Source organism: Triticum dicoccoides, chromosome 3B (assembly GCF_002162155.2).
Source record: "Triticum dicoccoides isolate Atlit2015 ecotype Zavitan chromosome 3B, WEW_v2.0, whole genome shotgun sequence".
NCBI classification, from domain to species: Eukaryota; Viridiplantae; Streptophyta; class Magnoliopsida; order Poales; family Poaceae; genus Triticum; species Triticum dicoccoides.
The window spans coordinates 729,138,605-729,150,800 of NC_041385.1; the positions used below are offsets into that span (position 1 = coordinate 729,138,605).

Here is a 12,196-nt window from a genome sequence, read left to right on the forward strand (position 1 = left end):
CACATCCCTAACTCAATATGTATGGCTCAAGATAGCCGATGCATGTCGCTGCTTTGCTACATGGCATATTACATGTTTTTAGTAGCTCTAGTTGAACTTACATTTCCATAGTATAAAGTTAGATTTGTTTTTAGGTTAAAATTTAGAATGTTGATTAAGTGAACATTGAAGTAATTGTTCATTTCATGATTAAATGGGCCACCACCTTGTCTATCGGCGTTGGTTGTAATGTCATCACAACAAGAACAATGACTTGGAGGTGGTTGAGGTCGTGGTGGTGCATGGAATTGGGCCTGCGAAGTGAAGGAAGTTGTCGGAGGCGAGTTCGTGGAAGGAGGCAGGATCCCACCAATCGCGGTGACGCGACCAGGCTTTGTCTAGGTCCACTCATCTATTCCCCCTAAATGACTATATTTTCTCCCCGCGAGCTATGTTTTACTCGACGCTAGACATGTTGCCTATGTCTGCGCATGGCCCAAGTAACCAGAAAAGTTCGTTTTTCCACTAGAGAACTAAACCTTATGACATCCATCCATTTGTGAGTAAGCCCCCAACGAATTGGGTAGTAACCAACGGATAGAAACCACTGGAAAACATGATCTGACGGCCCAGAATGGTAAAGGCGTGAGAAGGCTTAAAAATGGCCCAGTTTTACTGTCCTAAGTTGGCCTTGGCTGATTAAAGAGATTGGTAGATAGATCATCGCAGTTAAATTTCCCGCACATATCCTAGTGGAGGAACTTCAAGGCTATGCTAAGTTTTGTATGGTCAAAGAGGGGGTTGTTGTCAATGTAACTGAGTGGAATGGGAGATTGGAAGCTTTCTAATAAGTTGCATGAGTAAAATTGCACCCCTAATAGTGCGAATGGAATATCTTAGATCAGACCGCATCCTGCTTTGGCATGCTTTTGTATGTGGACTGGCATGGTATGTTTCAAATTTTCTATGAGATTGTGAGAGTTAAAGTGTTATGCAGAGATGCTTCCAAGATACCACATGAAAGAATGTTTGGCATGGATGAATGAAGACATGAGAGATCCAATACTTCTACTAATCAATCTAGAAAGAGTGTTGGTGGAGGTAGATAACTGGATGGATGCCTTAAAGGAGGTTGAAATCCAAAAAAAGATGATGATAAGGGTGGACATGAATGGGCTGTACAACTACTAGTTTTAACAACTATAAGTTGCTGGAGTTGTATATTTTGCAAGGAAGTTTGTATAGCAAAGTGGTACAAGTCCGGACTAGTGCCGCAAGAGGAGAGCATGAAAGAAAATTTGACACACTATGTAACCCCTCTCACATTAAGTGTTAATGAGGAGTGCATGCAAACAAAACATGAAATCAGTCTGGCAGAAGATGAACAACATATGATGGTTGGAATAGAAATCAAGAAAAAAGTGTTAATGAAGAACAAGTGAAAGAAAATGTGGAAAGTCAGACTATGATGGACATAATGACTTCATATTTCCTTGCATATGTGTCACATAATATGATCATGTTTTCTGATGAGAGCCCACCGTTGTACATTTCCTAGCTAAATTGCGAGCCTCTGTGTTTGAATAACGTTTCTCATGGATGATGACCATCTTGTGGCAATGGCTCCCTGTTGAGGGTCAAATATTGTAGATGTCGACTGCGAGTCTATGTGTTACAAAAAGAGTATTGGATAATGACCATCTTGTGTTGAAGTGATCGCTTTGATTTGTTATTATCTTGCAAGCATCGATAGTTAAAGGCGTCTTATATTTGGTGTTTCATACAAACTTGACCGCGTTTGACCCAATAGTGTTGTATCGAGGCCCATTTGTGGATCCTATTCTGCACGCACAAACTTGAGCAACGCACCCCATGTCACCAGTTGGCTCGGCCCAGTGCCAGGCGAGGCGAGGCGCATTTTTTCCCCACTTTTTCCTTTCTTTCCGCATAGTTTGGCAGGGCCACACACGGGTTATGAATCAAGGTTTTGATTTTTGTCCTTTCTGGTTTTGTTCAGTTTTTTCTTTTTCTCAAGTTTTTCCTTTATATTTTTATTTCTATAATAGTGGATATTTTTTCTTGACATGTTTTACGTTTTTCACCATATTTTTATAATTTCATGATTTTAAAAATCCATGAACGTTCAGGGGAATTTTATTAACTTTTATGAATACTCAAAATTTATGAACATTTTATAAGTGTGCATATTGGTAAACTTATGAACATTTTCCAACAATTACAAACATTGTTTTATATTTCCATAATTTAGGAATTGATAAAAAAATTCTAATTTCTGAATTAACTAAAATTTATAAATATTATTAGAAAAATTCATCATTTTTAGTTTCTATTACATTTTTAAAAATTCCTAACATTCGTTGAATATTTTATGAAATAAAAATATTTCCCCCAAATAATTAAAATTGGTTCAAAACCGAGCATGGTTCCGCCTGGACGCTTCCTAGCTTCCTAGAAAAAAAAAACTGGCCGAAACCAGTTGGCGGGCCAGTTGAAAGGAGCCCGGTAACAGTCGCTACAGCGCCGAGACTAACGTACCTGTCACGACTACAGAATCTCCTCCGATTCCGAGTCCACAACGCGCCAGCAGCAGCGGCGGCGGCGAGAAAGCAACCAGAGCGTTCGCCATTGTTCCGCTCCCCCTCTCTCCCTCCGCCGATGGCTTCGCCGTCGCTCCTGACCGTGCACCTGCGCGGGTCTGCTTCGCCGCCCGACGCCGCCTCGTCGGTGGCGATCGTGGAGGGAGGCGACGGGGTGGACCTCGCCCAGGTGGGCCTCGCGCTGGGGCTGGACCCGGCCACTGTCGGCCTCAACGGCTACTTCCTAAGCTGCGGCTCCGGCTACGTTTCCTTGGCGGTCAGCTGGGGCGAGCTCCTCGCCTTCTTCGCCACGGGCGACCCCGACGCGCCCGTCGCCGTTGACGGAGGGCCCGTACCTTCTCCGCCAGGTGCGCCTCCCTTTCCGGGAAGATTCCATGTTTGCATCGTGACATTTAGCGGGCCACTAGATGTCAGTAGCAACCTGTTGACTGCTGTTCTCTGATTCTCTGAACTTTTTGCTCCTTTAAACTAGTAGCACAAAAAAGTGTTCAGGGTCCAATTGTTCAGTTTCATATGTTAGGACAAAGTATATGTAGTAGTACTAACATATTTGAGCAAGTTGGATACTGGGCGTCGGGATATATATTGAACTGTCCTGGTAGCCATCGACTCAACTGTGCTGGCCTGTTCATAGATTTGCAGCATTTTCATGTAGTTTTTGCGAAGCAATTATCTCACATCAAGTGTTATTTCGTGATCATACAGTTCAGTACGTTATCTGTTTAGTGTTACAAGAATGCGTTTATGTCTACTGCACTTGAAGAAGTTAAACAAAATGTGATATTTCGACGAAATTTTGATCTGAATCTGCAAATAATATCTCTGTTAGAGCCCAGAGTTGTTCTATCCTCAAAGCGAACGCCTGGGATGGAGACCGAAAATTGTTCCAAGAAGAGCAGGCTCCAACACAACAGCTCAGCTCAGTCAAAAGCAGACGAAGAACTACTTACCGATGAGATCACCCTTGGTTTGAAGAGAAGACTCACATTGGACGAGGCTAGTCCATCTAAGAAGATTAAACAAGTAGACTACAGCTCAGGCTCCGGTGAGTGACAACTGACAACTGAACAAATCTCTCAAGAGTCTTCACCAGTTAGGCAGTTACTGTATTTGTATCACCAATAATCTAGCAAATATTCTGAAATCTGAAAGGTTCTTGTTTGGTTTATTGCATTGGTTGGTTAATCAATGGAGTAGAAGCACAGCAGCCAGTTACATACTCTTGCAGCTTCGCCAGCAGTCACGACAAGCGGCCAACGGATGAGGAGATGGTCATCTCAATGTCGCGTAAGGGAGTCTGGTGATGCCAGTCTATTCTTGCAGATTGATATTTTAGTGTTACTCGAAAGAACTCGTGGACGTATATGGTGATGAAGTAACATGTCAAAGAGGCGCAGTGATGTTCGTGACTGAGATTTGATTATCGTCTTGTCGCAAGTCATTGTTACTCGAAACAACTCCCGAGTTATGATGATAAACTGGCATCGCTAAGGGGCCTAGTGAGATTTAGTGATTCCCCATTACCATCATGTAGTTAGTTTGGCCCGGAGTCATAGTTTCGGGTTTGCAGACACATTGCTAGTTACCATAGTTTCAGGTTTGGATACAGTGCTAGTTAGAACAGTTGTACAATGCACTATTTCTTGTGTACATCGTAGTATTCGATATAATGCCAAAAAACTTGCCGATGTCTTTCTGTGAACATAATAATGGCTGGCCTAACATGGGTACATTTTGCCTGCAAAACGCTAGCGCTACTAGCACTGTCAAATCTGTAATCAGTGCATTTTTTGCAAGACACTAACATCTACAGTATTATTTTTGGTTTTACCAAAAAGGAAATATACTTTTTAATCACTCTTGGGTTTCTACGATTTTTTTCGAGGAATAGCAACTGCTGTTTGGTTTGATTGCATCATATGCACAACTATTTAGTATTTCACAATGCATATGCATGCTGGAGATTCAAAAAGAGAGAGAAGAAGCATTCAGTATTTCACCACACAGAGATGGGTTACTTGATATGATTAATACCCATGTAAATCCCTGAAGAATTATACTTTTTTGGGATAATATTTATAAATTTTGGGGTACATGACTGTATACACAAATGAGAGCAAAAGAGATATGCATACCACCAACAAAAGTTAGGTCTAAGGTCTTCTATTTCGCAACCGGTTTCTCCACACATTTGGCAGCACTCCAGGTTCGTCTCCATTGCAAAAGAATGAATTTATGACATCATAAAATTTGATTTCAATGGATGACACTTTAAAGGGATGAACTGAATACACTGTAAATGTATTTAGACTTCTTTGAGGGAAAATGTATGTAGACTTGAACATATATGATGAGCACACTGTGACATGGATACTGATACATTCGGTGGGGGTGTGTTTATTTTGTCGATCTAGCTGGGCTTACGCTGTATCCACACATAGATGAGTTACCTTATTACATGGACATCATGGATATGTACTCAAGTGTACATGGCAGCACCGTATCCATCTTGGTTGATTACAACATAGCCTAAAGGGGTACCGGATTGAGAAAGAGTGCGGTGACGAGGTCCTTTAGGTCGCTACCAAAGGTGTAGGCATCCCTTCCTTTGAGATAAATGATCTCGTTTGTCCTTGCCATGTTCACCACCACCTGTGCTGCCGGCAACAGTGCACGGTCTATCTCCATGGTCACCTGGTTCAATATTCTCCACCTATTCTCTAGGAGTGCGGCGACAGCCGCCATAGCTTCATCACCCGTTGAGTCGTTCTCTATCATGTAGCACTCCACGGCGCTAGGCATATCCTTCTTGTGCTTTCCCAACTGCATATATGTCCGTAAAAGGGGTACATTTGATGAATATACACATATGCTCATGCACCATGCAATGAATGTACAGCATATCACATTCTAATATGCAAACTTGTGTTTATTTTGTTTGCCAACATATATACCTTGTAAATTTAAAAAAAACATATATACCTTGTAAGAAGACATGTCGTTGAGGAAGCGAGTGACCTGTGAACCAGCGCGGACCATTCCAGGAACTCTGTCTACCCATTCAAATACCTCTTGGCTTGCCACATCACCATATCCCATTAGTGTCACGAGAGTAAGCATCGGTAGACCCGAGGTCATAATAGATATCTCCTCATGTTCCTTGAAGCTCGGCCGATATTTCTTGCTAGACAAGACAGCCTCACGTAGGTAATATTCTGATGACAGTTTGTACTGTGTCATAATTTGAAACATGTGACATATGAATTAGTATCTCTGATAAATATTAGGAAGAGAGATAAAATAATTAATTGTACATACACATGCTCATACACTTTTAGTTGAATCTGTATCTCAATATAGGGCACCATACCGCTTTTTTAATGTAGGCCATGCGATACTTGTGGTTTGGTTCCAATGCATCCTCAAACTCTTTGAAATTGCCGAGAGTTTTGATGTACAACATGTGAAGATATTCCGGTAGAATAGAAACCTCATTTTCATCCCATCTACGAATAGATAGTACAATGATACCCATTAGAGATCATTTATACAAGGTCCAGAGATGAAGTGAGAGTGAGAGATAGATCTAATAACTCATGAATCAGTTAACTAGTAGTCTACCTTTGCATTGCTTCATTGAGCTTGTGACACTCCTCTAATGTGGCATGGACATCAAAAGTATCATCTAGAAGCGACACCATTCCAAACACCTTGGCGAATAGGATCCGTGCACGAGAGTACTCCTCCTCATGGAGCATTCCACATGTCCAAAAGTAGATCTCCACCATACGGTCACGAGCATATGGTAGCTTCACGGTCTCATATAGGTCCCTCCACCATCTGCATGTGAAAATAGTTATTTTAACATAACAATCTTATAAATACCGATGACGTTTCTACTTCTTTAGGCGGGTTACCCTATCTATGCCCTATGTACATGTCCTACTTCTACTTGAGTAGATTTTTTTTTAACTCTTATCTGGTATATTGTCTAGCTAGTTGGCCAAGATGATGATGTGGCGAAAGGAGTATTTCGTTGAATATATGATATTTAGTTTAAAATTAAAATCATAGCAAGAGTTATTGATTCTCGCGCGCGCGCGCCCGCCTACGTGCGTGCGTGCGTGCGTGTGTGTATTCAATTGTCTCGAGAGTCCTTTCCCTTTTCAATGCCAATAAGCTAACAAAAATAGTATCATGTGTTTCCAATGCTATTTTATTTAATTTTGCAAAAAATCTAAAATTATATATTATATCTTGCACATGAAAGACAACCACAACAGGTTACTCCAAAACCAATGTCAAAATCATTCATACTCTTGAGGATTAATGTCCGACTAAGCATCAAATAACAGTTTGCATAATCTCCAAAGACAATTTCAGCTTAAGAAAGACGGTGGTAAAGATCCTAAATGACAATACTGGAAGGTAGGAGACAATATGGCACACTACAAATGGCCCGTGTCCAAAAAAGCCATCTAGCTAGCATACGAAAAGACATACGACACAATATCTACAACATAATAAACTCATATGCACGTGTTGGTTTTATTATAGTGAAGAACTAGGATAAACATCAATGAGAAAAGTTTAATTTTATGAGAAGAAGACTTACAATGAGAGGTCCTTGAGCTCCTTGAGGTGAAGGATCCTAATGAGGTTAAAGTTCAGCCTCGAAAGCTCTAGCAACATGCCATCATACACCCCTTCCTGCTCATACTCATCAATGTAGTGCATGGTTTCAATCCTTCTTGTGAACCGTGGGAGGGGGATGTCTAGGGCACGGGAGATCTGCTCTGCAATTGGTGATCCGACGTTGCCTTTGATAGCCTCCAGGTGGCCCCTTGCAAAGGAGATGGCATCATCAAGAGCGACCTCACCTGGTGTTGCCATGTGAGCTGCATTGTACAAGCTCAAAAGGCCCCTCGGGTCACCGCCAACGCTTTCGCTGAAACTACCTTGGTCCTCTCTGAATTTATCGAATACATCTGCATGCACATTGATTCAAACATATCTTATCAACAGACGTGACATGCATGTTTTGAGATGCTAAAATAACACAGCTTGATTCAAAATGGTTACTGATTAGTGACACTATGCACTTAATTACCCTCAGATGCCCAAAGTCCATGTTGCCGAAGTAGGCGAAACTTAAGTGCGGTGATGTGTAGGCTATTGGAGCCGTCAGTCTCCACCTGCTCTACATGGACAAGGCTTAGTGCCTCTTCAATCTCTTCACGGAAGTGATTGTCTATGCCTAGTCGTTCAAGTGTGTCCACATATGTTAGTGCATCGGCTCCAGTCATGGCGTCCTTGCTCCCCTTGAACGCCTGACGTACTTGCCCTTTGAGTTGCTCCGCCCTCTCCCTCATCCAATCCTCCGACCTCTGCTAGAAAGAACTCAATTAATCCTTGGATGTCAATCGTGCAGGTAGGATAAAATCATTAACTTGGTTTATCCCACAAAAAGGAACTTCCTTGGTGAAGTTTCATGTAGCCTATTTTACTCATAAGATGTGTGTTGTCATTTGCGCGGTATTTGGTTCCAACGACCGTAATGAACTTATATCATGTACATAAAAAAGTTGATGAAATTCAATGTAGATCATGGATGGTCCACGAAGAGTGACCTAATTAATCAACATGTAGCAGCTTCAAATCCTTGATTCTATAGAGTACTTGAAAGTTCTACCCCAAAATCAAAATTAAATCTTGAAAGATAATGCATATAGTTAACGTCGGCGCGCATGTTAGTGTAAGCATGCATGCATGCATACCTGTGAGATAGGAGGGACGTAGGTGACAAAGAAGTCACCCCACACAGAGGGAGCAAACTTCTCGCTAGTATCAACGCCACCGGCGGCCACCTGCACAGTGCTGCTGCCATCGGCCTTGGTCACGATCTCGTGGCAGTTCACGACAGAAGCAGCCTGGATCGAGGGCGCCATTCAAAGGTTGATGTAGTTACAATAATGTATTTGCTTCCTCAGCTGGTTGCAAATACTTGTAACAACTAATGTTGTACGTAGTGAGGTACTACAAGCAGTTCTTGCTCTAGGTGATATATCTGAGGCTGCATGGGTCTCTATTTATAGACCTATAGCAAACATGGCTATAGTTGTATCAACTGGTTGCATTGCAGTACTTCAAATGAGCCTATAATTAAGCGGGCCCAAACTCTCTACATCGTACCAAATCATTGCATCTGTTTAAATATTTGGCATTAGGTATGGCTCATGCAAAACGTTGCATTGCAGTACTTCAAATGAGCCTATAATTAAGCGGGCCCGAGACTCTCTACATCATACCAAACCATTGCAACCATTTAAATATTTGGCGTTAGGTATGGCTCATGCAAAACGCTGCATTGCAGTACTTCAAATGAGCCTATAATTAAGCGGGCCCGAGACTCTCTACATCGTACCAAACCATTGCAGCCGTTTAAGTATTTGGTGTTAGGTATGGCTCATGCAAAACGTGTGTAACATAACTAACTGGATTATTCCCTGTACTCGTGTAGGACGTGCATGTAGCCACGTAGCCTGTACCGGAGGCTTGGCGATTGAGCAGAAGGCAGCAGATCAGTAAAGAAGCAGCCGATGCAGATATGCTATACAAAAAAATAGTGCTATAGAAAGGCTGTCACAGATGGCTCGCTTACTATGCATCGTTTTCCCTATATATACAGTCGCCGACAGATCCTGTACGTACGTGTCCCCCATTAACATAGACGGGTGCTATTGCAATGCTATCGTAGACTGTTTTTTCTGTTTCTGCAAGCTTTTTTCAGTCAGTAGTTTCGCCATTGGGTTCTCTCTCAAGCAAGCCACATTGACTAAAGCAAGGCAGGCTAGATTGCTAGCAGACTAGCACAAAAATAGAATGAATTCTACAGAGCGTGGTTCTAATTAAGGCATACTTTTGTTTTGCTAGAGATTCTTAGACATAATTTAAGGTTTTGCCTAACAAAAAAGATCATAATCCTAGCAGTTTTATGTATATTTACTAGTTGCGGGCATCTTTTGAGCTTCCATGTTAATCCTAGTTGTTAGAAAATTGTCTCGGATTGACTAATCATCCACTAAAATTGTGTCAATTCAAGCTTTTAGTGTATAGATTGTCTGTTAGTTTCTCTCTCAAGCAAGCCGCCGTGACGAACGCGAGGCTGGGTAGATTGCTATAAAAACATAGAATTAATTCTTTGATGCTAAGATTCATGGATCTTAGACATACTTTAAGGTGTTGCCTGGTGGAAAAGATCATAGCAATTTTACGTACATCCTCCGTCTCAAAATGTAAGATGTTTTTGACACTATATTATTTACTAATTTGAGGCATCTTTTCATCCTCCATGTTAATCCTAGTTGTCAGAAAATTGTGTCGGATCAACTAATCATCCATCATACCGTCAAATGAAGTGGCATACCCTGCTCCCGCCCTCTGCCACTGGGGGTATACTCCTCTCCTTCCTTCAACGTCGCTTCCCGCCTGATCTGCCAAGGACGAGTTTGTCTCATAAGCCATACTGCCTCCATGACAATATTGCACCAACATGTATCAAACAAATTAAATATTTGCAACACTAAGTATTTTTGTATGAGGAATTTGTTTATATATGTAGGTGTAGGGGCATGCTAGAAAGTAGTTGAGTAACTCAATGACTAAATTAACGGTAAGCCACTGAAGCAGTGGTACCACAAAAGATACTCACTTGCTTTTGCTACCAAGACACCTAATCCCTCCTGCCTTTGGAAAACAGTTAATCAACACCTACCACCCTCCTTTAAAAAAAATACATGCCGCCCTCCAAATTTTATCTTTTATGGTTACTGAAGGCCGCCTTATTTTGGTCTGGCTCCTAGCTTCAAAACAAACCTCTTGTCTATGCCTTCCCCTGCCTTTTTGCACACTCGCTTTGCGCTACTGTTATGGTCTAATAAATCTTGCATGATGGGTGGCTATCTTACCTTAACCTTAGGAATCACCTTACCACTGGTGCCTCTAGGGAGTTGGATCATGTATATTCCTTGTTGCAGGACTTCATTTTCTGTGATGCAAACGACGAGAGGTTCCTCATCAGGGGGTGGGGGTGGGGGTGGGGGGGTGGGGGGCTTTCTCCTCCAAACATGCTTATGGCCTCCTCACCCGAGTAATGCATTCAGGTGGGGACTCTCTCTCTCCTTCTACGATGGGCAATTTAAATTAAACTACCCCAATGTCTTATATTTAGGAATGGAGGTAGTACATGTTTATGCATCTATAATGTTGCTAGACCGTGTTTTTTCATTCACTCACAACTCCAATTTTTGTAATAACTGGTGAAACATTTAGAACGCTATGGAACTACCAAATGGCCCGTCTATGACTATGATCACTTTACACTATGATGCCTTGTATATCTGCTAGCTAGGAACAAAGAGTCCTAACTACTGTATTCATGGGCGGCGGGTGAATGCAGATGTGATTGTGTGTCCACGTACAAATAATCCATAGCACAATATAATATCTTCATGTTCTTTCCCTAGCCAACAGCTCCAACTTCTTCTATTTCTTTGCAAAGCATCACAATTAGATGAAACGTTTACAATACATTTCCCTTCTACTTAAACAAATGACTAATTAAATGCCGAAACCTTTCTAGACTATGACCACTAATTTGAACTAGCATGCCGTATATATTCTGCTAGCTAGCAGGTAAGAAAGAGTCCTAGCAAGTATTGATACGGGCCATGTGTATGCAAATGAGAGTGGTTGTGCTTGCGCTCGTACAACAATCCAGAGTCTATAATCTTCGTGTTTTGTCTTCTACACCGACAGCTCCAACGTTTTGAGTTTTATGTAAAGCATCACAATTAGATGGCACATTGTCAACGCAACGAAGCTACCCAATGGCCGGTTTGCTAAATTTACTTATAAATATTTTTAGCACACGTTTTCATTCTAATAATTAATTAGACAAAGAATTTTGTCGGGTTTACCTTCTTGGGTGCAGAGGCGCAAAAAAACAATATTTATTTTAAAAATCAGTGTGTCACAAACAAATTTTGTAAATAGGACTCACTGTGTAATATAAATAAAGTGACTAATCACTCCAGAAAGAAACACTCAGGTTGTGGCTGGTTTGGCGCGGAGAGATCTCAGAGATCCCTCGGCTCATTGTTTATTTGCTTGGCATCAATGCATGTACAAACCCGATGTTGTGCCTGGAGATACCTTACCTTTGTCCCCGCATGCTAGCTGCAAGGCTGTCGTCGGTGCTAACGGCAACGGAATCACCCATTCATGTGTAGGTTGGGCAAGTAAATGTGTGAAGAGAAAAATAAGATATCCTGGATCAAGAGAGAAATGATTGGAAGTGTGTGTCACGTTTACATATATTTTGTTAATGCATGGCTCCAGATTGCAGGTTCTCCGGATAAGATATCCCTTTGAAGTACGGCAAGTAAATTAAGGCGGGTGGGGAGTAGTTTGATTTGATTCTCCAGATTGATTGGTTATACTATAATGAAGCAAGCATCACAACACAACACAAAGTACACACACAAACATCTATTCTTTGTACTACGTATGAAGTTCAAAGCACAAACATTTATTCAAAA

At 41.5% G+C, this 12,196-nt stretch overlaps 2 protein-coding genes across 2 annotated transcripts; one reads left to right on the plus strand and one right to left on the minus strand.

The window, feature by feature from the left end:
• The first annotated feature begins 2,655 nt into the window (after positions 1 to 2,655).
• LOC119279868 lies at positions 2,656 to 4,213 on the plus strand. Its single transcript, XM_037560951.1, has 3 exons — positions 2,656 to 2,944; positions 3,427 to 3,636; positions 3,783 to 4,213. The coding sequence occupies exons 1-3, from the start codon at positions 2,656 to 2,658 to the stop codon at positions 3,899 to 3,901; spliced, it is 618 nt and encodes a 205-aa protein (XP_037416848.1). The 3' UTR covers positions 3,902 to 4,213.
• A 913-nt stretch (positions 4,214 to 5,126) lies between these two features.
• LOC119281968 (eudesmanediol synthase-like) lies at positions 5,127 to 8,545 on the minus strand. Its single transcript, XM_037562352.1, has 7 exons — positions 8,375 to 8,545; positions 7,708 to 7,984; positions 7,213 to 7,585; positions 6,219 to 6,437; positions 5,968 to 6,103; positions 5,580 to 5,828; positions 5,127 to 5,420 (listed from the first exon to the last, which is right to left on the minus strand). Exons 1-7 carry the CDS (start codon positions 8,543 to 8,545, stop codon positions 5,127 to 5,129), a joined length of 1,719 nt encoding a protein of 572 aa, XP_037418249.1.
• Between the last annotated feature and the right edge of the window lie 3,651 nt (positions 8,546 to 12,196).